General features: G+C 36.6%; 1 protein-coding gene across 3 annotated transcripts in view; it reads right to left on the reverse strand.

Annotated features, from left to right (window-relative positions):
• The window catches only part of CA10 (carbonic anhydrase 10), a 529,816-nt gene that overhangs the window by 439,726 nt on the left and 62,408 nt on the right, over nt 1–27,682 (reverse strand). For all 3 annotated transcript variants that reach the window (XM_031468110.2, XM_064494943.1, XM_064494945.1), the window contains exon 3: nt 7,791–7,865. In XM_031468110.2, the coding sequence (XP_031323970.1) occupies nt 7,791–7,865 (75 nt within the window). The remainder of the gene's footprint in view (nt 1–7,790; nt 7,866–27,682) is intronic.

Raw genomic sequence — 27,682 nt, forward strand, 5'->3', positions numbered from 1 at the left:
AGCTTAGATTGTTTATTTGAGATTTTTCTTGTTTCCTGAGGTATGCCTTTATCAATACAAACTTCCTCCTGGGAATAGTTTTTGCTGTCTCTCACAGATTTTGGATGATTTCATTTTCATTTGTCTTCAGGGTTTTTTTTTTTTTTTTTCCACTTCTTTGGTTTATTCAGTGATCATAAGGCTGGTCTGGTGTGAGGCTTAAATCAGTTCTGTAAAGCACTGAGATGGAGCCTGGTAGAGCCAGTGTTATGCTAATATATGCTTTTTTTTTTAAACCATTGTGTGTGTTTGTGTGTGTGTGTGTGAGATGAGAGCAACTTTCTAGTATACAGTGCTGTATGGTTAACTATAGTCACCACAAACACACTGGTTGTTCAGTAGAATTTATTTAGCCTCTGTGTGTTTGTGTTTTTTGCAGTTTTTTCTTCTTACAGTTGATTTCTAGTCATATAGCATTGATTTCAGAAAAAATGCTTAATGTGATTTAAATTTTCTTGAATTTGCTTAGACATATTTTGTGACCTCTAATGTGATCTATCCTGGAAAATGTTCCATGTGCACTTGAAAAGAACGTGTATTCTGCTGCTTTTGGATGGAATATTCTATTCATATTTATTAAGTTCATTTGGTCTAATGTGTCATTCGACACCATTGTTTCCTTATTAATATTCTTTGGATAATCTGTTCATTGATGTAAGTGGGGTGTTAAAGTCCCCTACTGTTATTGTGTTACCATTATGTTTGTTATGTTTGTTAATATTTGCTTTATGTATTTAAGTACTCTTATGTTGGGAGCATGTATATTTACAAATGTTCTATCTTCTAGCTGGATTGATCCCTTTATCACTATGTAATGTCTTTTTTTATTTCTTGTTACAGTCTTTGTTTTAAAGTCTATTTTGTCTTATATAAGTATAGCTAACCCTGCTTTCTTTTCATTTGCATTTGCATGGAATATCTTTTACCTACCCTCACTTTCAGCCTGAGTGTATCTTTAGATGTGAAGTGAGTCTCTTGTTTTCAGCATATATATTAGTCTATATTGGTTTTTGTATCCATTCACTCACTCTATTTTTTTATTGGAATTTTTAGTTCATGTACATTTAAAGTAATTATTGATAGGTATGTACTTATTGCCATTTTGTTTTTATTTTGGAGCTGTCTTTTGCAGTTTTTTCCCCCTTTCTTCTTCTTTGCTTTCTTCCTTTGTGATTTGATGACTATATTTAATGTTATGTTTGAACACCTCTTTCTTTTATGTGTGCCTAACTATTACAGATTTTTGTTTCTGGTTATTATGAGGTATACACACACACACACACACACACACACACACACATATAGATGTAATTAGTTTAAGCTGCTGAACTCTTATGTTCAAATATATCATAAGAACCCTACAGTTTCACTCCCCACCACCACCATGTTTACTGTTTTAACATCATATTTTACATCTTTTTGTGTAGTAAATAACTCAACTACTTATTGTGGATATTGATGATTTTAATACTTTTATCTTCTAACTGTCCTACCAGCTTTATATGAGGTTGATTTATCAAATTTACTATATGGTAACCTTTACCAATGAGATTTTTTTACTTTCATAATTTTCATATTTCTAGTTGTGGTTTTTTATTTTCTGCTTAGAGAAGTCCCTTTAACATTTCTTCTAAAGCTAGTTTGGTGGTGTCGGACTCCTGGCTTTCTCTTGTCTGTAAAACTTTTGATCTCTTCATCAAATCTGAATGAGGCTTTGCCAAGCAGAGTAATCCTGGCTGCAGGCTTTCCCTTTCATCATTTTAAATATATTGTGCCACTCTCTTCTGGCCTGCAGTTCCTGCTGAAAAGTCAGCTTATAGATTTATGGGAGTTCCCTGTATGTAACTTGTTGCTTTTCCTTTAGTGATTTTAAAATTCTCTATCTTTCATTTTTACCATTTTAATTACACTGTGTCTTGATGTGGTCCTCTTTGAGTTGACCTTGTTCGGGGCTGTCTCCACTTCCTGGATGTTGATGTCTGTTTCCTTTCCCAGGTTAGGTAAGTTTTCAGCTCTTATGTCTTCAAATATGTTCTCTGTCCCTTTTTCTCTCTCTTTTCCTTCTGAGATCCCTATAATGAGAATGCTACTACACTTGATGTTGTTTCCAAAGTCTCTTAAACTTTCTTCATTTCTTTTTATTCTTCTTTGTTGTTGTTAAGCTTCAGTGACTTCTACTCTGTCTTCCATCTCACCAAATTGTTTCCCTGTATCTCTAATCTACTACTGATTTCTTCCAGTGTACTTTTTACCTCACTTCTTGTATTCTTCAACTCTGTTTGGTTCTTCTTTACATTTTCTAACTCTTTGTTAAAACTTCTAACTTCACACTCTATTCATCAAAATTTCTTCTAAGTTCTTTGGCTTTGTGGTTTTATTTTGTTCATTTGGAACATATTTCTCTGTTGACTCATTTTAGTTAATTTGCTACTTTTAATTTTTATGTATTTGGAAAGTTGGTTATGTTTCCTGACCATGGATAACTGGTTTTTCTGTAGGAGACGTCCTAGGCATCCCAGCAGTACACTCACCTCTGATCAACAGAGATATATGCTCTAGGTGTGCCCCTACATGAGCTGCACGGGCCTTCTGTTGGCAGTCTGGTAGATGTGCTTGACCCCCAGTCTGGTTCATTGCCAGCCCTGCCTTGTGAGGAGGCTACCACTCCCTGGTGGTCAGAGCCAGACCAGGTCATGAAGTGGTTGTGCAGAGCCCCAGGGATTCCTTGGGCTAATGCTGGCCCACTAGTGGGTGGATCTGGGTCCCAGTGTCTCTGGCTGCAGGGCCCTGGGGATCCTGAAGTTGGTGCCTGCCCACTGTTTGGTGAAGCTGGTCCCAGAGCTAATGTCAGTGCACTGGTGTGCTGGGCTAGGTCCTGGGCCTTCTGGGGTCAGAGCCAGATTGCTGGGTGGCTGTGGGCTCAGGGGGTCTTAAGACAGCCACCCTGCTGGTGAGCAGGGCCAGTTTCAGCACTAATAAGCTAGAGGGAGGATTCCAAAATGGAACTTGCCAGAACCGGATGGTTTGAGGTAGAACAAGCTCCCAAAAATGACTGCCACTAGTGTCTGCATCCCCAGGGTGAATTCCTCTTGCCTCTGTGGGAGGCTCTCTAAATCAACGGATGGGTGTAACTCAGGCTCCTTTCAAATCACTCTTCTGGCCTGGGTCCTGAAGTGTGTGAGATTTTGTGTGCACCCTTTAAGAGTGGAGTCTCCATTTTCCACAGCCTGTTGGCTCACTGGAAAGTAAGTCCTGATGGCCTTCAAACATTCTGAGGCTTATCTTCATGGTGCAGAATCCCCAAGCTGGGGAGCCTAACATGGGGCTCATACCCCCTTGTTCCTTAGGGAGAACTCCTGAAATTGTTTTTATCCTCCCATTTGTTTGTCACCCACCTGGGGATATGGGTCTTGACTATACTGCATCTCGGTTCCCCCCCATCTTATTGTGATTCCTTCTTTACAACTTTAGTTGTAGATCTTTTATGCTAGTTTTCCAGTCTTTTTCATCAATAGTTGCACTGTAAATAGTTGTAATTTTGACATGTCCATGGCCATTTGGCCCATAGCTGGCTTTTTAAAATATGCATTTGACTGTATCTCCCCAGAGCTTAATAATGTCCTATAGTTCCTCTATTTTTAAAGGGACTGTGCCTACGCTCTTGCCTATGGAACACAAAGACTTTTACAGCCTGGCCCCTGATGGCTTTGCTGGCCTCCTCACTCATCATGCTCCATAGTGTATCCTGCCTTTTAGACACTCAGAGGTACCGGCACACCCCAAACCCAAAGTGCATTTTGACTCCTCTTTGCCAGTGCTGTTTACTCTGGTAATCCTCACATTCTTCTCCTTATCCACTTTGGGTAATCCTGAAGATTGTTAAGACCCAGTTCCAATTTCCTTTCTTCCTTCTCCCTTGTACTGAGAAATATGAATCTGAAGAATGCTTTGGGTTGCAAGTAACAGAAAACCTGACTCAAAGTGGCTCCAACAACAAGATATTTTATCTCACTTGAGAAAAAAATGATGAGGCAGTTCTATGATTAATTCAGTGATCAAGTGGGTCATAAACAACCTGTGTTCTTTTCAACTTTCTGTTCTGCCATCTTTAGTGTGGCTTTTGTTCCTGAGTTTGTTGAGCAGACTTCCCCTCACAAGCCATGGATAGAACTGTTTATCATATGTTCATGTCCATATTTGTGTATTAGTTAGGGTCTTCCAGAGAAACAGAACCAAAAGAATGTGTGTGTGTGTGTGTGTGTGTATGTGTGTGTGTGTGTGTGTGTGTCTGTATACAGAGAAAGAAGTTTATTTTAAGGAATTGGCTCATAAGGTTGTGGAGACTGACAAATCTGAAATTTGTAAGGTAGGTCAGCAGGCTAGAGCCCCAGTTGATGTTGCAGCTCAAGGCCAAAAACTTCTGGAACCACAATTTCCCTCAGCCTTTTTTTCTTAAGGCCTGCTACTGATTGGATGAGGCCCACCAACATTATGGAGAGTAAACAGCTTTTCTCAAAGTCTACCAATGTAAATGTTAATCTCATATAAAAAATATCTTTCCTGAAACTTCTAAATTAATGTTTGATAAAATATCTTAGTACTGTGGACCAGCCAAGTTGTCACATAAAATTAGCCATCATGACAAAGCTGAAAAGAAAAAGAGGCTGAAATCACCATGATTGGTGTAGGTATTAGCCAAGGGTAACCTTCTGGGCCTGGGAGGGGCTCGTTCCTGAGCACATGGCTGTGTGGAGGATAAGCACTCAAACAAAATTGGGCTCTGTTCATAAGGCAGACTGTTGGTTATAGGTGATGTTGGATTTGCACAGGTAAACAACAAAATCTGTTAAACACTTGGCAGGCTGAATCCCAACACTTCATGGCCTCCTTTTTATGTTCCATAAGCCTTATTAGAGCCCTTACACTAAGTTACAGGTTTATGACTCTTTAGACTGTCGGCTTGTCCTTGAATAAGAATCATGTGTCAATTAGCTTTTTATCAACTGTCCCACACATGGTTCCCAGTATCAGGTGGCTACTCCTTAAGCACTACTGAACTGGCCAAAGTCAGGGATTTTGATGTTAAATCAAACCTGTGTTTGACACTGCTGAAGAAATCATGTATTTCTATCCACCACAGTCTTCTTTGGAATCACAGATTAACATTTATGCCAAGTGAGAATCATTTCTGGACACTCTTGTAAAAAACTTATGGGACAATAAAACTTGTCCAAATAATCCAGTCATATGAGGTTCTCTTCTCTTTTACATATCCATAACCTGAAAAAATACCCCAGTGGCAAAGCAAAGAACATTCTTAACCTTATATTCAGTAATGATAATATGAGCTATAGGGACCATTGCCTTTGCAACAATTCAGATAAAGTGGGTCTTCTGGAGTCTGTCAGATGCTAGACCCTCAGGTCCAATTACTTAATTCACAAATTTTTATGATTCTTATATTTTTTAAGAGCATTGGAGTTTCCAAAAGTTTAGAAAGTGAGATCGTCAGTTACCAGTTTTCTTAACCAAGAAGCATAAGGGCTTTGGGGCTGTTAAATCCAGAGTATGGTAAGTTACCTCTCCAATGGCCACTACTGTGTAGAGACTCTTTTTGAGCTTACAAGTTCAAGGAACATTTATTAAGCACTTTCCATGTTCTAGTATCATGAGAGACCATCACTTGAATTATTACCCTTTCCAATATACAGCTCTCTGCCTTTCTCAAAAAGAGAAGTATAAAATATGTAGTTATGTTGTTACTGATAAAATAATGATAGTTATGCCAACAGGAACCGACATGAACTGACTTACACCATGCACCAGACTCTACCGTAAGCACTCTACCTACATTATGCAATTTAATCCTCAGAAAACCTCATAAGGCTTATTTGGTCCTAATCTCCATTCTAACAGACGAAGAACATAGGGGACTGAGAGTTGGCAGGCAACTTGCTGACAGTTCTGCCATAGGGAAGCTATAGAGCCCAGACTCAAGTCCGTGCTCAGCACTGCACACCTTACTGCTCCCCGTGTAGCAGGTTTTATACATATTATCTCATTTAAAACTGGAACTGAGGGAAAGCTAAATGATTTTAAATCAACACTTAAAGGAAAGATAAAACTTCTTCCTTGTGGTTGTCTTAGAATCAACAATCAACTGAAAACGGCCTTGAATACATGTAAAAAAAGAATGCAGCAACAGGGAGGAACATCAAAAAAATATAGCGCAGAAAAGCAAATTTTTTCAGAACCTATCCAGTGTTATCCATGAGCATTTCAGTCACTACAGAGGATATTACTAGTTTAACAAGACTTATCATAATCTGACAGAATGCCCTACGTTGCTCAAATTTAATAATCAGAAAGCACAGAAATGTACTTATAAATGTAAGTTCTGGGATATCTTGAATATAATAAGCAGATTCCTGAGAAAAAAATACACGAGGATTCTATCCATTGGAAAGAGATGCCCCCACTTGTAAGTACAAAATGTCATGTATCTGTATCATGCCATATGAACACAGCTGTGTCAATTAAGTTATTATAACAGTGTTGTTAGAAACCTGATCATTTATGAGTGAATTAATCAAACCCAGTTTCTGTGCCCACTGGGCCAAGGAATAAATGTACCGTAGTAAATTTATCAAGTTAATATGCTGACTTATGGCAGTCAGCTGACTTTTCCCTGGGTCATCCACTTTCCCTTACCATGCCTGCTTGCCTCCTGTTGAGAAGTTCCAAGAGTACATATACGTGTCACACAATTCAAATTTGAAAAGTCATGCTCAGAGGGGTTTAGCAACTTGCTTAGCTCTGCACAGCTGATGTAATGATTTCTACAGAAAAACAGGAAAAAGAGACATAGCAGCCAAGAATGAACTAGGTGACCTTGGGTCACTGCTCTTGCCAGCTGCCGCCAACTACAAAGACCTCAAGTGACACTTGGAGCCCTCCGTTTTCAGTGCCTGAGTTGGAACCACACACTGACTCTTTTTGAGAGCTTTATTTCTTACCGTCTCACATCTAAGCAATTAAAAATATTTTGAAATATTTCACCTGCCTTCCCTTCCATCCTTTGCTTTAACATTCACACTCTTTCTCTTGCCTCTTTCCCTCCAAAGTCTTTCAAGAAGAATGAGGACTATGATTAGGATAAGAGCTGTTGGGGGAAGACAAGGACCCTCTACCTTGCCTCAGAACTAAAGTTACGGTATGTTTCTGGCTCTAACCAGTTTTCAGTCCTCTCTCCCCATGCTGACAGCATCCACTTTGCCTGTTATTTTTAGTTGGTACTTGGCCCAATCTGCTAAGTCTTGATCATGAAAGCTACTGAAGTGACATCAGTGACAGCATGCATCCCAGCAAGCCTGTTGCCAGTTGCCATGGTCAGTCTTTCCAGACTTCCTGTTTCATTAACATTAAAAAAAATGGCTCTTTGTCACTTAACCAAATTTCAGCATATAGAACTTCAATGCTGACTTCTCCATTACCCACTCCCTGACAGCCACCTGTAGATAGAAAGACCTTAAGATGTAAGCTCAGATGGAAAAACATGGTCTTGGTTAAATTACTACTCATTTAATACATTTTCTCTAAATGGAGTGTTCACCAAACATATAAGTCAGACTCTGCTGCCTTTTGCAATACATTCAATGCCGGATAGCAAATGCAAATTTCTGGAAATAATATTATATATCATTCAAATTCTTTTCTTAAAAATAAAGTGACAAGAATATATGTGTATTTACCTGGTACAAAGCTTCCCTGGACCACCTCCTTGTATGCCCACCAGCCTTCATGGATTTTTGGTGAATTCTGTTGAGCTATAGGAAAAGAAAGGAGAAAACAGACTAAGATGATAGCAGAGAAGTACTGTGTCCTGGCTGTCCAAGCAAGGAGAGTGTCGGTACATAAAATAATTCTTTTCTACGCAAAAGTCATACTACAAAATGCAACAGCAACCTCCCTCCTCTTTATTTTCAAATAGATTATTAACCTGTAAAAGACATTATTGTAGAGTTTTAAATATTAAAAAAACACTTAAGATACTTCTACTGAAGAGAAATAGACAGTAACTATGTATTTAAGCCTATTTGAATTCCCCATCACTTATCTCTACCTCTGACTCACGTCTTTTCTTTACCTGCCCGTTACACACACACACACACACACACACACACACACACATACAGGCATACACACATATCCCTATAAGGAAGACCTAACAGTCTGACTGAAGCATCAATTCAATAAATATCATTTAAAAGGAAGAAAGAAAAAGAAGCCCCTGGATAATTAAGAGTGCAGCAACTGACAAAAGTGGCATTGAAAGTCTCTGTACCATCAGAAAATTGCAAAAAACTTTGCTCTCTCTTCATCTCCAATCATTGCTTCTTCAGCTACCCTATCCATTCAGACATGGAATTATGTAAGAGTTTAGCAGGCAGTAAGACAATCAGACCATCTGAATCAAGTCTATTAGAATGATGGAACTGCAGAGTTTCCGTTAGCTTTCTTTGACATGCATTGTGAATAATCCAAATTCACCCTACAAAAAAATCAATCAGCCTGAGCAGGGCTCATTTGATGCCTATAAATTACAAAATATGATAGCTACAGGCTAGAGTTGAAGAAAATAAAGGCATTTTATGTAATATATTTTCAAATGCCCTTGTACGCCCAGTCTGGCCTCATACTGCTTGGCAATTTGGAAAGACAGGACAGCACATTTAAAAGGTACCCCATTTAAAGTTCTGCTATAGTACTTCAGGGGCTTATCAGAGATAGGGCACCAAGAGAAGAGCTAGATTTCCATTTTAATGCCTCCCAGCCAGATTCTCAACAATCATCTTGTTGTTCATCTGATTTCCAATTCAGAATTCCTCAGAGCAAACAGGTGAACAGAAAGCAGCCTAAGCTTCCACTGTATTCTCTGCTTCTCTTTGCCTATGAATTGGGATCCCTTTACTTGTTGTGCAACCAGTCCCTGGGAGAAATCCAGGTATCTAGTAAAAAAAATCATGTTGACAATAAAAGCCGTCATCACAGCCAGATGAGGAAATATACATAGCAAAGGCTCCTTTTTGATAGTAAGGAAAATCTGTTTCACTTTTATTCTCCTTTTTTTTGTTGTTGTTGTTGTGTCAGTTTGAGAACTTGTGAGTTTCAAAAGAAAACTCAGAATCTCAGGATTTGGAAAGAGACATAGAGTTCACTGCTCCAATCTCTTCTTGTACAGATGAGGAAATTGAGGCACAGAGAAGGGATGCCACTTTAAAAAGTATGAGGCCATAGAACAGGAGTCAACAAACTTTTCCTGCAAATGGTCAGACAGTTAATATTGTAGGCTTTGAAGGCTGTACTGTCCCTGTTCCAAATGCTCAACTGTCGTTGTAGCACAAAAGCAGCCACACGCAATCTATAAATGAATGGGTGCGGGTGCCAAGAAAATTTTATTTTGCAAACACAGACAGAAGATTTGGTCTGTGGGCTGCAGTTTTCTGATTCCTGTCTTAGAGTTGGAAAGGATTTTTGCCATCTAGTCCGGCTTCCTACTCAAATGTTTAGGAGTGAGCTACTTTAAGGAGAAAATCCCTATCACTAGCTGTAAGACAGAGTTATATAACTGAACTATCTTAGGTTCAAAGAAAACACAAATGCAGAGCATCTCCATGTGCAAATCATAGTGGTCTCTTGATCTGGTGTAAAAGAAACTCAAGAGCAATGACTGAATGAATATATGCCCAGGAATGGGATTTCCAGCAATCCCATTCCAGGGCATATATCCAGAGGGAACCTTAATTCAGAAAGATACATGCATCCCAATGTTCATAGCAGCACTATTTACAATAGCCAAGATACAGAAACAGCCTAAATGTCCATTGACAGATGACTGGATAAAGAAGCTGTGGTAGATTGATAAAATGGAATACTACTTAGCCATAAAAAATAATAAAATAATGCCATTTGCAGTAACATGGATGGACCTGGAGGATGTCATTCTAAATGAAGTAATACAGAAAGAGAATGAAAAATATCATATGCTATCACTTATATGTGGCATATAAAAAAAAAGAAAGAAAAAAACTTATTTACAAAACAGAAACAGACTCACAGACATAGAAAACAAACTTATAGTTACCAGGGAGGGAAAAGGGTGGGGAGGGATAAATTGAGAGTTAGAGATTTGCAGATACTAATTAATATATATATAAAATAGATAAACAACAAGTTTATACTGTATAGCATAGGAAATTATATTCAATATCTTGTAGTAACTTATGGTGAAAAAGAATATGAAAATGAGTATATGTATGTTCATGTATGACTGAAGTATTGTGCTGTACACCAGAAATTGACACAAAATTGTAAACTGACTATACTTAATTAAATACATATATATTAAACAAAACTGATATGTTAAAAAAAGAAAAAGAGAAATGACTGAGAGTGTGCTGGTATGGTAGGGAAGGAAACAGTAGAAAAGCAAATACAGGAGCTTCACAAAAGGAACCAGCAGGGGAAGGGAGGTTTTTAAACAAAACTCCACCATCAGTTAAAATACACCAAACCATAAGTGTGCACATTTCAAAAATGTGCTCCCAAGTCCTGGGTCAGAACAATTATGTCAGGTGGTCTATGACAAGAAAAGATGGAGCCAAATATATGGGAAAGGTAGTTAGAGCCCATGTGATCTTGTGGTTACTTGGTTTTAATGTGATAGTAAGGGCCCGGACAGTTGCTTTCCAAAGAAACTGCTTTTCTCTAGCTGGGAAAAACAAAGTTATAGTGAACTCTTTTATTTATTTCAATGAGTTTCATTTAAAAGTATAGAGGGAGAAGTTATTCTTGAGAGTATTTATATCTCTGCCATTTTTTAATTTTTCTGTAAGTTGTGAGATAAGGATGACACTCATTTAAATTCCTTTACCCTATGTGACCCCCAACTTAACCACAAAAACTAGAAAAAAACATTCAGATCACCATCAAGGATAGTCCTGGCTAACTTGGTGACAACATGACTGTTCCGACCACAGAAGATAGGTATAACCTAGAATCACCTTATACACTGGGCCAGACCCAAGCAAGCTAACATCAAAATTATACTTGCACTGGGAGATGAAGAGAGAAAACAAGTTGGTGGTAGGGCAGCCTGTGTTACTTTCACCCAAAAGCTTAATATGAGACGTTGATTAAAAGGCTCAAAGGTAGCTGGAGTTGAAAATCACAGGAGGAACATTCTTAACATTGCTGATTCTGAACCTGGTGTTCTAGAATCTCTGCAATTTGGATTTACCATTCATTCTGATGTCATAATCTACAAAATTTCTGTCCACCTGCTGCCCTCAAGTACACCATGTTTATTACTCTCTCATACCTTTTTTCTATACTTTTTTTCCCCTGGAATTCACTGTTTACCTATTTATTGACTAGTCTTACTCAGTTCTCAAACCTTACCAATTCTTACTCCTTTCAAGAAACTTCACCTGATCTTGTATCTCCACTATAATCTCTCATCTCCCTGAGTATCAGAACATTAGTGCCCATTCCTTATTTGTCACTTTCATTAATTCAGCAATCACTTATTGAGTACCTATGATTGTCAGGCAGTTTTCTAAGCATCAAGAATACAACATTCTGTGAAACTTAACAAGCTTCTGTACAGCAAAGGAAACCATAAGTAAAACAAAAAGGCAACCTACAGAATGGGAGAAAGTTTTTGCAAATGAAACTGACAAAGGCTTGATCTCCAGAATATATAAGCAGCTCATATGACTTACTAAGAAAAAAAACAAACAACCCAATCCAAAAATGGGCAGAAGACCTAAACAAGCAATTCTCTAAGGAAGAAATACAAATGATCAATAGGCACATGAAAAAAAAAAAGCTCAGTATCACTAATTATCAGAGAAATGCAAATCAAAACTACAATGAGGTATCATCTCACACCAGTCAGAATGGCCATCATTCAAAAGTCCACAAATGACAAAAGCTGGAGAGGCTGTGGAGAAAAGGGAACCCTCCTACACAGTTTGGTGCAGCCACTGTGGAAAACAGTATGGAGATTCCTTAAAAGACTAAGAATAGACTTACCATATGACTCAGGAATACTGCTCTTGGGCTTATATCCAGAAGGAACCCTACTTCAAAAAGACACCTGCACCCCAGTGTTCACAGCAGCACTATTTACAATAGCCAAAACATGGAAACAGCCTAAATGTCCATCAACAGATGACTGGATAAAGAAGAAGTGGTATATTTATACAATGGAATACTATTCAGCCATAAAAACCGACAACATAACACCATTTGCAGCAACATGGATGGCCCTGGAGAATGTCATTCTAAGTGAAGAAAGCCAGAAAAAGAAGAAAAGTATCATATGAGATTGCTCATATGTGGAATGTAAAAAAAAAAAAAGCATGAATACAAAACAGAAACAGACTCATATACATAGAATACAAACTTGTGGTTGCCAAGGGGGCAGGGGGTGGGAAGGGATAGACTGGGATTTCAAAATGTCGAATAGATAAACAAGATTATACTGTAGAGCACAAGGAAATATATATAAGATCTTATGGTAGCTCACAGAGAAAAAAATGTGACAATGAATATATATATATGTTCATGTATAACTGAAAAATTGTGCTCTACACTGGAATTTGACACAACATTGTAAAATGATTATAAATCAATAAAAAGTGTTTAAAATTAAAAAAAAAAGAATACAACATTCTTATTTTCCAAGAACTTACGTTCTACTGGAAGGAGACAGAAAAAAAGCAAAAAAAAAAAAAAAAAGTATTAAACTGTAAGAAGAATTTTAGACAGAGAAAAGTACTCTGCAGTATAATTAAAGAAGGTGAGGTAACAGAGAACGACAGGAAAGACACATTAGATTGTATAATAGTGACGGCCTTTGAAATTTTGGGATCTGAGATGTAAATGACAGAAAAGATCTGGCCTTCTGAAAATCACAGTGATAATATTTCAGGTGGATTAAAAGATCCTAAGAAGTCAGGCAGGAGTGGCTTTCTCCAGAGACATCAAAGTGGTCATTATGGGTGAACCATAGGGGATGTGTGGGGAGAAAGTTCCAAAATGAGATCAGATAAGTTAGGTACTAGTCCAAGAGCAAGATGGTAGTGGCTTCAAGTAGCATAGTATTGGTGAAAGTAGAAGTCAGTGGACTCTCTCTCTCTCTACACACACACACACACACATATAATGTAAAATATATACATATAGTTATAGTTCCTATATATTTTAAAGGAAGAGTGAATAGAACTTGCTGATGAGGGAAGTTAAAGACCATAGATCAAGGATAACTACCACCTTTTTTTGGCCTGTCTGCCTAGATGCTGACAGTTATTGAGATGGCATGGAGACTGGGGGAGGAATAGCTTTGAAACGTGAAGACTTCCTTTTGTCATGGCTAGTGAGCAACTTGAGGAGATGTTAAATAGGCAGCTGGATATAAGATGAGATTTGAGAAGAGGTCAAGATGAGATATACATTTATGATTCTTTGGTATATAAGTGATATTTAAAACCATGAGTTTAGAACAGGTCAAGAAGAATGTGAAAGTATGTAGAGAGAGACCAAAAGGGACACAGAATGGAGCTTTGAGGTGTTCAATATTTAGAGGTTAAACATAGGAGGAAAATCTAAAATGAGATGGAGAGGGAAAGGCCACTGAAGTTGGAGAATAAAAAGAAACAGAAGAGAAAATAATAGTCTGGTGCCATTCCTTTCTTTATTCTTTCTCTGTCTCTGTCTTTCGAATTTTTTATTTTATTTTTATTTTAGAATAGTTTTAGATTTATAGAAATATTACACATATAGTACAGAGAATCCCCATAGAATCCCAGTACCAATGCCCTTTATTGTTAACATCCTTCATTACTACGTTTCTCACAATGAACCAGTGTTGACACATTATTATTAGCTTAAGTCCACACTCTATTCAGATTTCCTATGTTTTGAACCTAATGTCCTTTTTCTGTTCCTGGATCTCAGCCAGGATCCCACATTACATTTTGTTGTCATGTCTCCTTAGCCTTTTTGTGGCTGCAACAATCTCTTCATATATTTTAAATTTGTAATTTTCCTGTAACCTTGTCTCCCTAGCTAAATTAAAAATACCTCAAGAGTAAATGTGCTTTGTCTACTAGGCACTTGGTCTACTGGGCACAGTACTTAATAAATATTTGTTCAATAAATCTATGAAGAGAGAAAGACATGTGAAGCTCCATTTAGAAATGCTATTCACAGGTTTTATAGGAATACCCATCCTTCAGGCTCCTCTCCCCATTTTTCTTAAAATAAGTTTAATGATAAATAGTCCCTAGATTTCAAGAATCATGTAACTAAAATAATAGCAACAGTAGAAAACAAAGAAAAGGGACAAAAAGATCAGCTGTAATCTGTGCAGTTGTAACAGTGTAGTTATATTTTGTTTTCTGCGTCTTTCACCAAACATTATGTCCTGAGTTGTTTTCTCCATTCTTATTTTTACTGTGCACATAGTGGTCCTTTCAATAAGCATGCCATAATTTTCCAATTATTCCCTTTCTATTGGCCATTTGGTTACTTGAATACTGCAATGAATTAACTTCTCCAGTTCCAGAGAATCCCCTGCTCTAACCTCTTTTAGAATCTTTCTAAAAGTCACAGCTTGCCAAAATCAGGGTCAAAGAACAAAGCATACTGTATCTGTTAAGTTACTTGGTAAAAAATGTAAGGCAATTGGCATTGCCATAGTAATGTAAGTGATTATTTTTAAAGGAAAATATTGGGGTAACTTTAAGACAAATAAATAATGATAGAATAATGCCAATTATTTAAAAACAATTTGATTTCTGACGAGTAGACAACTCACTGAAGAAGCACTGTAACTATGTCTGATGAACGAATGTTTCCCATCACAACTTTATGAGATGACTATTTCATCAGTTAGGACACTTCTTGTATTTCACTTTTTTAAAATATTATCTATCATCTTGCAGTCAGGTATAGAAAATTTCCATAAATATTATACAGCAGCTTGGTAGTAGAGTCTGTTCATGTTTTAAAACAGATAGATGAAACTTCAGACCCCCAAAGCTCAAGTCCATGCCCAGGGTCACTTGGCCTCCCATAAATCATAGCAATTAGGAGACTGTACATGTTGTATTCAAAATACTAAAAGGGTATTGATACAATGAATCAATTTTTAAACCACAGTTGATAAACAATTGATAATTTCTAAAATCAATAGTGTTAGTCAATTATGGGATTAATCTCATGTCACACAAAACTTGCAATCGTAACTGACAGCTTTGAATGAGACTAAAATCTCTTTGTATCTCTCTTAAGCTTGAACTCTGCAAGGCTGTCAAATGAAAAGAAAGGAAACAAGCAGAAATGTTGTCTTTTGAAAGGCAATGTGAAATAATGGAAAACATACAGCAACCTGTAATTGAATCCCAAATTTAAATAATTTCATCTTTCAAATGCTCAAAAAAAAAAAAAAAGACACAAAAGACACTTCAGTGTCCTTATCTGAAAACTGGGAATAACCTCCTTGAAAGACTGTTAAAAAGACTAAATATGTTAATGCATATAAAACAATACTTTTTGCTCAATATATAATATCCATTACTTATATTATTTAATGTTAGTGATGGTGCATTGGGTTGGGGGGGAGGGTATGTGCAACCAAAGGCAGAAAGGGAATCTGGCAAAGATAAAAAGTAGAAAATTGCTCAGAAAAAGAAACCAGGAGCCCTGGCACAATTCTTCTTGAATCTGGTTGAAATTTAAAAAAAAAAAAAAAAAAAAAAAAAAAGATGGTCTGAAGAAGCATGATCTGCACACTCCATCCTCTACATTCTGAGCCAACTCATGAAAGGGAAAAGAGAGCCCTCCCTGACCCAGCAGGGAGAGTTCAAAAGCCCCCGATGACACTCCTAACATTTGCAAGTCCAAGTATAGCCACCAAGGAACCTTTGGGAACAGCACATGAGACCTGAAACAGGAAAACTGATCCAGAGAACTCATGCAGGGAACCTGCACTATTTGCTGGGACAAAGCCTAGGCAAAGTGCAACACCCACTGGGCTGCAGGGAAAGCAGACAAAATGACCCATTGGAATCAATTAATGTGGTGGGACACAAGGCCAGAGGCAAGTCTTAGGAAAAGGCCAGGTGGTTTTATTAATTAATTTTTTTCATATACTAGCAGCTCAACATCTTTCTGTCCACCTTTCAAATTCTGGTCTACTCAGTATTTGCTGATCATTCACAACATGATGGGTGCTGTCACATAATTTATAAGTAGTGGAGCCAGTGAATTATGAGTATATCTGAGTTGTGCAGATGAGGCAACTAGAGTCTCATTATTTAAATAAAAAAACAAAGGAAAAGTTTGAAACTTGAATTATCTGGAGAGCCACAGCTGGGAAGATTTTCTCATTCTACCTATCTCAGCTACTATTTCATTGAGAATGACTCAAAAATTTATATTTTTCACCTGGATTTTTCATCCTAGTTCTAACCAATCTTTTCAGCAGTCCACTAGATAAGGTATCACTATTTTCCAGGACTTCATGATCACTCTTTTGCCCCTGTGCCAAAGACAGCATTAATAATCCATTTTCTTCTTCTTCCTTAATGAGAGAAGCCTTGGTTTTTAGCAAGGCACACTGACTTCTCAGAATGAAGACTACATTTTCCTACCTCCCTTGTAGCAGCTAGGTGTGGACATATGAATATGTTCTGGCAACAATATGTTAGTGTATAGGATATCCAAGAAACGTTAAAGTGGAACACTGTGCCGCTTTTCATCTCTTCCAGATACTTGAATGGGGACATGATGGCAAGAGCTCAAGTAGCCATTTTGAACCAGGAAGCAAAAACCTCATTTCCAACAGCAAGATAGATGGAGCTGAAATGCCTACATTTAGAAGAGAGAAATAGAACTTCATTTCATTTGGTATTTTCTGTCAGTCACAGTTGACACTAATCCAAACTGATAAACACTCACACCCAATACCCAAGGAATTAAAGCACTGATTCTACCTCTTCTGTAGCACTAATCCATCCTTTCCTATACATTTGTACTACCCAAACACAGGTCCTAGACACAGGCCCTCAACAACTACTTAAATGGACAATTACAGATGTCTAATAACAGGACTCTTAGTCTCCATGCTCACTGCTACTGTCCCTACAACCACTCCACTATTAAGATTCCTTTTCCTAAAGCAGTGTTTTTCTCATGTCTTTCTTTGGCCCTTCAAAATTCTTTGAAAACTTCCAACTATTTACAAAATATTCAGACTCACTGATCATGTTTCAAGGATCAATGCAATAATCCTTCAATGTGTTTCCCTGTTGTTGAGGCTTTCAATGCTCTGTGGAATGCGGTTAACTTACCTGTTTTCAAAACTCATTCTAGTCTCCTTTGAGGGTCACTTCTTTGTTCTCTCATAGTATTTATTATATATTTCTTCCTTATTGTATGTATTATTCTCTTAAATTATCTCTTCAAGAATTTGTCATCTTGACAGAACAGGTGTCCAATAAATATTTCTAAACTGAAGTAAATTTAAACTTTTTTTTTCACTGACTTACCGTATGTCCTAGTCAGACTAAACTGTCTTCTCTTGTTCGTGTGTCATTTGCTCATGTTATTTATTTTCCCTGTAACATCATTTTCTTTACTGTATATCCAAAGTAATTCAATTCTTCAAGTTTCAGATCAAAGGCCACTTTTCAAAGAGCTTGAAAACTTCCATGGTCCTTCCAGCTGGAAGAAAGCTTTATTATTTCTGATAAAGATGGTTTCTCTGATGGTTTATTACCACTTTATGTACAATCTATTTCATTTCAATCCAATTCAACATGATTTGACTCAATCCAATCCAACCCAAAAATAATATTTAGAATGTACTCACTGTATTTGACTACCTATTTATTCTAGGATTCTATTTTGGAGAGGATCACAGTTCAATGAGGAAGAAAGCGATGTCTTTAATATATTTGAGGCTAACATTTATGCAATATATTAGTTAAGATAATGCTAGTGATGATAATGCTAGTTTACTGGCTATAAAAAGTCAACCCTAAAATCTCAATGGAATAGTATGAGTTTATTTCTCACATATGTAAAATCCCAAACTGTTTTCCTAACTGTTACAAAGCTTTCCAATTCAGGGCCCAGACTTTCTGTCTTGTGGCTCTGCTATCTGCAACATATAAATTCAAACTACTATGCTGTGTACATCAGACCAGAAGGGAAAAGAACATGGAAACTCTCTTGTAAGTTGTTTTCATGGCATAAGCCTAGAAAGGATACTCATTACTTCTGCCCACATTTCATTGACTATAGCTTAGTCTTCTGAGTATACTTAAATGTAAAAGAAGCTAGGGGAATGTTGTCCAGTTGCGGATTGCACAATGGTGTTTGACTGAATAGAACAAAGAGAAGTCTACAGAACCCTCCACACCCCACAGTGATGAAACAGAGCAGGATCCTGGGGAGCACCTCTCGGGTACAAATCCTTTCTGTGTCCCCTATTTCTTATTTGTAGGAAATAGGTTTCATTTAGCCTCCTTGACAAGAAACAATAGTGCAGCTGTGGGGCAGAGTCCTGTTTCCTCCTCAAGGGATATACATAGCAATACCTTTGAGTTCTTCTGCAGGAACCAAATCCCCCACCCAGGTGGAGGATGGTAACTTCAAGCTGAGTACAAGATTCTTGGAACACCACCTTGTCACCACCAACCAAGCAGAAGAAAGTCTGCACATTTTCTGTGTTAAAACTAATGAAAGATAATGAAGACCCTGACCCCCATCCTCAAGTGATTCACCCTTTAAAAACTTTTTTGGTTAAACAGAATCTTTAGGAGTTGGTTTTTGGACATGGGTCCAACTTCCCAGGTTGCCAGTCTCCTGAATAAAGCAATGTGAATGAAAAATGTTGCTTGCCATATCAACAAACAAAGGATGCTGTGGCCATCAAGCCATCAGCCACTACCACAGCCCTGTAGATGAGCCCTGAAGGAACTCAGGATGGAGACAAATTGGCTGTCTTTCTGAGATGTTCTTCTCAGGTTATAATCCTCAAATACTGCTTGAATAAAATTTTCCATTTATTTCTTAGATCAATTGATTAATTATTCTTTGCCATGACTACCTGGGCTCTGTTGCGAAACTCCTATATATCCTGGCTCCTCCCTTACCTCTTTGGAACAGTCACTAAGAGTGATCTGAGAGGCTGTCTTCCAAGCTTAAGTCCTCAGAAAATCCACCAAATAAAACATAATTGTCAACTTTTAGTTTGTACATTTTTTTTTCAGTTGACAGGAATCTTCTCTTTCCAACCAACAGTTGTCTCTTGAGTATTGGTTTTTCAGCAGTGAGCAGCCAAACCTGAGTTCAGTAACAGTGATACTGAAGAAAGTTTAAAAGCTTCCCATTCCTCTAGGGTGGACCAAAAAGAGGAGGAAATATGTCCTGGAGAATATAAAGACAGGGTGGCTATAACTTCTGATTTCCCTGGATATTCCCAGTTTACCCTGTTGTCTCAATATAATTATAAATAGGGCCCTCTTTTTCTCTCAAAAATGTCCTAGTTTAGATGATAAATTATATGATTATCTCCACACATAGCAGTCTTTGCCACATGTTGCTTTAGCCATTTGGAAGACCCTGCCTGTAGGACACTTAGATTCATATCAGATCAGCCACATATTAATGAATATTTCATCATATATTTGTGTTGTCTATCTTAAATCAAGAATGTGTACCTTCTCCTTCCCCTCCTATAATCTCTTTTTCTTTCTCCTGCTGTGAACAAAGAATGCTGCCTGCCATTTCAGTAAACAAAGGATGTTTCTGCCATAAAGCCATCAGCCACTGCAGCTGCCCCTATGGTGCACCCTGAGGTGAATAGAGAGTGGAGGAAAAACAGGATACTGGCCCTAGATAGTTAAGATGCATAGCAAAGAAATTATTTCAATAAGTTTAGATTCTTGCATCTTCACATACATAAAAAAGCACTGAAATCACTAACTTGAGATGTCTATTTTTATGATCAGCAATAATTTTTTTGATGTTTGACTACATTTTTTTTTCAGCAAAAACTTCTATATATCTGGCTCCTCCTTTACTTCTTTAGAATAGTTCCTCAGAGCTATCTAAGAGGTTGCTTTCTTGGGCTCTATTCCTCAGCACTACTCTGAATAAAACTTAATTCTCAACTTTCAGGTTGTGTGTTTTTTTCAGTGGACACTGCTGTTCTCATCCCCATTTGCCAGCTGATAAATCAGTAAAACCAATTTATTTGACTCCAGACTCAGCTACCAGAAACCTGATGACCCAGATACTTTTTGTTTTACTTAAATATTAGATGAAAAGAAGGAAATTTCAGGGAAATAAGCTTATTGAAGGTACTGAAGGTATTAAAGACTGGGTCGTGATGGTGTTGAGTGGAGGGAGGGTTCCCCCTTCTCTGAGTAACCTTCCTTTATTAATGGTTTTCAACATGACCCTCAATGCTTTCTTCAACTCCTGTACAGTGAGAATCACTGCTGGAATGAGTTGTAGTATAAGAGATCAAATATAATGAACTATAATTATCTTATAAATAAATTATCTAATTATATTTAATTTTCTTCTAAACTTGGGTTAGCCTGTTCAGAAAAATGAAAATATTACACAGAATTATAGATGTGGAAGGGAGTTTGAAATCCTGTTTTCTGTCCCCCTCATTTATCAGATGGAGGAACTAAGACCCAGAAGAGTAAAAGCCTTCACAAGAACTAACAGCATGGAGCCAATATTGTGACCTAAGGCCTCTGTTGATCAAATTGTTGCTTGTCCAACTACGCACATTTTAAATGTTTTTAAATGAGTTGTGAAAGAAAAAAATTAGTCGTCAGTTAAACAGACTATCCAACTTCAGTTATTCGGGATTATCCATTCAATCATCAGCAAATTCCAAGGTTTTCTGATAGTACATGCACTAATTCCACCAAAGAAATCTGTAATGATGAGATTTTGCCTTGTTGCCACGTGGAAAGGGATCCTGGAACAGAATGTGCACTCTTTGCCTAGGAAAACCGAGTGGAAGTACAGAATTTGACAAGTTCCTGAGTTATAAGTTACAGAAAGCTCCCTCTGTTCTTCAATCATCCACTTTCAGAACTCTGTGCAATGTCCCCTCAAGGTCTCCTCACTTATAAATCAAAGAGAGATTATTATGAATGAAAAGAGAACCTATGGGAGCCTGTTTTCTCTGAGACTCTCTCCAAAAGTTACTCTCTAAAGGAACAAAGGCAAATGTACTTTAAAATGACTATTTTTTCCCCTTATACAATAGGTGTTTCTGGGAATGCCAAGAACATCCTTTGCATGCAATCATAACAAAAGCAAGAAGTGAAAATAAAGGTAAGCCTTTACAAACAAATACTATTTTATCATACAGGAAAGGAAGAAGCCACAGAACCCTTGCTTTTCAGGAAAAAAAAAAAAAATCACCAGGCACAAAAGTGGAAAATATACTGAGAATTGCATACAGCTCAGTCAATAAAATGTCTTCATCATCCTGGCCAGATTTTCTCCAGTCCATATTTTGTTTAGTAGTGTTGACACAAAACCAGCCTCTGTATCCCCAAAACTGGATTGAGACTCAGAGGCAGGGAAGGAGGCATTAGAAAAGAACAGCATTACTGCTTTACCAGGCAGAAGAGAGTCTAAGGCAGGCTAGTGCCTTAGAGACTGTGAGCCCATCTTGGGGTTGGGGTCTCGAGGTTTTACAGAAAAACTGTCTGGAACAGAAGTGGTGAAAACAATCAGGGCGCTTTACAGGGTGCTAAATTTCTCTTTAACCTTGATGGACGAACTTCGGAGAGTCTGTCCATTCTTCTGAAACTACTGGCCCATTACCTACTTCCTGGAGCACAGCTTCTGGGTTAAAGATATTCTTGGTAAAGAACGTAAGGGAGAAGTTTGGGGGCTGTTGAGCATAAAAGCAGTGAAAGAGAGAAAGCAGACTGCAGGATTTCTTAGAAAGAATCAGCAAACAATTTTAGCATCAGAGAGGTTAGTTAGTTTCCCACTGCTTTAGTAGTAAGCAAATGCTCTCTCATTATTAGGTTAATGTTCTGCAATTCTGCAAACCCAATTCCTTTGGAACATCCAGGGTCACGTAATTGTGACTTTCAAAAGGCAGGCAAAACCAGACACAGAGAGTATGTGTGCTCTAAAGCAAAAGCTGTGCTTTAAACATTCAAGTTCAAAAACACAGGATTAGAAGATTAAAGAAGTTCACATGAAATATGCCAATGTTGACCTTAGCTGAGTTTTTGTGTCACTAGTGTAACTGTTTTTGTTTCACAAGTGTACTCGTGTATGGCTGCTGAATGGAAAGATTCTGGCTTTGGTGAGTGAGCAATGTGTGAAGATGCCCTCACCTGAACCAGGGCTAGCTGGCATTAGGTTTTGGGCTGGAGTTGGATTTGAAGGTCTGCTTAACAGCCAAGTGTCAGTAAAGAGAAGAAATAATAATAATAATAGCTAATAGGTAAGAAGATTTTATACATTGACACTGTCCTATGTACTTTACATATATTGACTCATTAAACTCACACAAACCTTGCTTAGTGTTATTTTCATTATCCTCTTTGAGGAAGTCGGTGAAGGAAACAAAGATTCGAGACGTTAAGTAATCTGCCCAAGGTCTCGCTGGTGGTAAGTGGTGGAGCTGAAACTTACAGTCAGGTAGTACAGCTCCCAAGACTGTGCTCTTAACCGTTATGCCTAATTCCTCACAAGAGCCAGAGTATAAATACAAGGTTTTTCTTTAGATAACTGGAATTTTTAAAAATCAAAAAAAAAAAAAAAAAAAAAGGTCACCAAGTGCTAAGGGGTCAAACATGAATCAAGATGGCAAGTGAGCCAAGAGGTCTGAAAGCCTGGAGAAACAGAGTTAAAAAGGGGGCAGGCAGGAAGCAAGAAGACTCAGGCAAACAGCAGGGGCCATGTTTAAAAATTCATCATGTCAAGACATAGATTCAGACGGACACTCAAGAGAAAAGATCAAATCACCACTCCAGCACCACTGTCCTCCGCCTCTTGCTGGATCAGTTTATCACAACTACTCAGAAAACTATGAAGACAGTCTTGTGAATAAAGCTTTACTGCATTTGTGGTTAATCCTTTTGGATACACATTATTTGAGTCAAAGGGGAGAAATAACTTAAATCAATGAGAATTCAAAGTCTAATTAGAAATAAGACAAGGATGATTAAAACTATGATGAAAAAGTAAATGCTACGATTTATTCAGTGACTTTTACATTGTAGGCACTCTCTAGGCATTTCAAATATGCCCTTTCCCTCAACCAAAACAAATCTGCAAAATAAAATGCTGTGGAGATTAAAATTCAAAAACATTATAACTTGTCCAAGGTCATAAGCTATTAAATGGCAGATGTAGGATTTAAAGAAAGTCTGTTTTGTGGTTTTTTTTTTTTTTTTTGATAGCTTACAACATCAGAAGTTTATCCTCTCCTAGTTCTGGAGAGTGGAAGTTTGTTAATCTTACTAGGATACAGGAAAATACAAAGCCATATTCCCTTTGGAAGCTCCGGGGGATAAAGCTCTTCTAGCTTCCAACTTCTGTGGGTGCCAGAATTCTAAAGGAAATCTGTTTGATGCTAAAACTTATGGGCTTTACTCCATTTTGCCTGGAAGCTCTAAACAATAAATAGAGGGGATTGGGAATAATAACCATAATTATTGAAAAAAGTGGGAAAAATTATTTGTATATTGTATCTTGTCAAATGAAATGCATAATTTCCAAATCAGCTAAGAAAAACAATCAAACAAACAAAAGCAATGAAAAAAAACAATCCAGCTTAGCTAAAATCCAGAAAACTGACAATACTGATTTTGGAGAAGATGACGAGCAACAGGAACTCTCATTCATTGCTGGTGGGAATGTAAAACAGCCTGGCCAATTAGGAAGACAATTTGGCTGTTGATTACAAAGCTAAATATAGTCATATCACCCAGCAATCTCACTCCTAGGTATTTACCCAACATATTTTAAAACTTTATTCACACAAAAACCTCAGTAAAAATGTTTATAGTAGCTTTATTCATAATTTCCCAAACTGGAAGCCAGTAAGATAGCTTCAATAGGTGAATGAGTTAACAAGCTGGTACATCCATACAATGTAATATTATTCACTGATAAAAAGAAATGTGTTATCAAGCTACAAAAGACACTGATGAACCTTAAATGCACATTCTTAAGTGAAAGAAGTTAGTCTGAAAAGGCTATATATTTTATAAATCCAATTATATGACATTCTAGAAAAGGCAAAACTATGAAAACAGTAAAAAAAAAAAAAAAAAAAAAAAAGACCCCTTGTTGCTGTTGGGTTGCAATCTAAGGAGCTTCCTGATGAAATCTGAAACTGACTCCCACAGAAAAAGGGCCAGGACAGGCAGACCCCTCCAGATTGGCAGGCAGCAAGAATAATAAGCAAAGGAACTTACACACTAGGCTCGTCTTGAGTGGCTCCAAGACAACTAGATCTCGGCATACTACCGCCAGCATCTTAAAAATATATAGAATAATATATATAGAAAATATATAGAATTCTTAACTGAATTCAGCCACATGTTGTCTGGACAGTCTTATCAACACCTTATTCTCTCAAAGCTAAATTACACATACACATGCACCTATACGTCAAAGCTAGAACAGTTTGAACATGAATGATGATGATATTAAATTATATCTCATAAGTTAAAAATAACTATCCCTGAGTCCCCCCTGATTTAATAAATAAGTATATAAATGGGGAGAAAGGCAGCATTTGTTACAGTTCATTTTCAACTAATAAATGTAGAAAAACAGAGTGAAATAGAATATAATCATTACAAAGCATAATTGCTATAGACAAGATCCATAGTGGATGCTAAAATTAGTGGGCAGAAGTTTAAGGTGATGTAGGATTAGCATTGTCTGAAATCTGCCTTCATGATATTGATTTTTATAAAGGGAGAGATACTAACTTTGCAATGGAGAAACCTGCCAAAACCACCTTCACCAAGTGACTAAGGTCAGTATCACCAGTATTAATATGTATCAATATAATGAATCCCATGACAGAATGTACTGAGGATATAGCATCATTTCTCCAGTATTTTTGATCAAAATGCGTACCTGTAGTCTGTATAATCATAAAACATCAAATCAAAATTGAGGGACATTTGACAAAATAACTGATCAATATTACTCAAAAGTGTTAAAAACATTAAAAAAATAAGGAAAGACTGAAGACTATTACAGATGGCAGGCGATTAAAAAGAAATAAAAATTAAATGCACTTTGGGATCCTGGATAGGACTCCGGAATAGAAAAAGGACATTAGTGGGAAAAGTGGTGAAATACCAATAAATTTTTTGATTTAGTTAATAGTGTTGTACAAGGTTAATTTCTTGGTTTTGATAATTGTACTAAGTTATACAACATTAATGATAAGGGAAGTGGGATAAGAGATGGATGGAAACTCTGTGTTTTGTAATTTCCATATTTTGTATTTCTGCAAGGCTAAAATCAGTTTAAAATTTAAAATTTAAAAAATAAAAAAGCGACTACCTTGATCAAAAATTTAAATATGAGTGTATATAAAGAAAAAAAAAATCCAGCAGAGTCAAGAATGGACAAAGGAGAGAGGAAGAAAGAGAGAGAAAGACACAGAGCAGAGAGAGAAGAAGGGAGGGAGGAGCAAGGTAAATTACAAAGATAGAAAGCAAAATAAAATGAGAAAATAAATTCAAATATATTAGTTATTACTATAAATGTAAATGATTTAAACTCAACTATTGTAAGATATAAACTCATATTGGATTTTTAAAAAATTAGATATTCTATATTCTAATTATATGCCTAAAATAAAATGGCACAGAAAAATTGTAAGTAAATAATGGGAACAATTTAAATATTCATCAATACAAGAACGGGTCAATTAATTGTCATATTTATGTGCAGAAATGCTATATAGTATTTAAAACAAAACAATTAGGTCTATAAGTATTAAGATGGACTAAAAATTATATTAAGTAAAAAAGCAACTTGTAAAAGATACTGATAATTTAAAATGTATATATAATGTACACTATATAAGATATTCATAATATCTTAAAGCTCACAAAATAAAAACTAAAATTTTATACACACATGTATATAAAGTTTTGAAAACATGGATTCATATTAAATTCAAGAAAGTGATTATCTCAAGAGGAGAGAGTGGGGAATGGAACTGAGAAGGGGTAAGCAGATTACTACAAATTGCATTTATTTAAAAATATCTGAAGCAAATACAGCAAAACATTAATATTTGCTATTTCAGAATGATGGGTATGTTAGTGTTCGACATATTCTTAGCAGTTTTCTAGTATACTTAAAATAATTCCTAATTTTAAAATAGGTAAGGAGAAATAGGTATGAATATAAATGAACATGTTATTAGGTAAACTTAAAACATCTATTTTTGAAAATCAGCTGGGAAATAAATAACCTTAGGAGAGTAAGATAGACAAGTTAGTAAGACAGAGACCAGTGAGATTCTTTCATGCTTCAGAAGTGAAACTGAATGGATACCAATTTTTCCTAAATGGGGGGATGTGCAGTTTTAATGATAATCTAATTCAACATCAAGATATTCTTTTAGTAACTTAACCTGTTTCCAAAGCTTGTATGGAAGAATAAACAAATAAGACTTTTTAAAAAAGAATATTGTTAAGGTCTTACATGTTCAGACATCAAAACTTTATAAAGTACAATAACTAATATGATAAGCAATTAGCAGACAGATCAATGAAGTAATGTTAGCATATTTGTTAATAAGATATAACAATAAAAATACCAAAATCTATTGCAAAGAAGTGGGTTATTCAACAATTAATAAGAAAATTGACTAATTGTAACAAAAAATTATCAGATATGTTTTTCACAATACTAGTTCTAGATGGATTAAAAAGTTAAATGTAAAATAAAATGTAAAAAAAATAAATAAAATCAAAAAATTTTTTCCAGTTCAAAAATAAAGCCACTTTTAGTTAATATAGGTCACCTTCCTCCCCTAAACCTAAATGTTGTTTATGCATTTCAGGTAGATCAGCAGCCTAACCCTCAAAGAACATGCAGGGAAATAGAAACAAGGGCTGGTCATGCGCCTGTGAAAGGTGAACAAAAACCTGGTTTAAAATTGGGTTAAAGACTCTTTATAGATTATCTGATGGGATGAGGTTCCCTAAGAAAAGAAGAAAACGAACCTGTTAGGGGAAATTACCATGAGCCAATGAAGACAAAGAACACTGGTGCTGACTACACTCTTATTAATAAACTTACAAATAACCAAAGTTGAAGAATAGAGTGTTAGCTAAATATATAATGGAACATCCCTACAAGGGAGCATTAAGTCATGTTTTTTGAAGGCTGTTTGAACATATAGAAAAATCCTTACCAAAAAACACTATGTGAAAAAATCAGGATACAAAGGGAAAAAAAAGTATATAAAATATGATCTTAATTTTCATAAGAGACAAATGAAATCTAGAAGGAAATGGAGCCATAC

This window comes from Camelus dromedarius, chromosome 16 (assembly GCF_036321535.1).
Source record: "Camelus dromedarius isolate mCamDro1 chromosome 16, mCamDro1.pat, whole genome shotgun sequence".
Lineage (NCBI taxonomy): Eukaryota > Metazoa > Chordata > Mammalia > Artiodactyla > Camelidae > Camelus > Camelus dromedarius.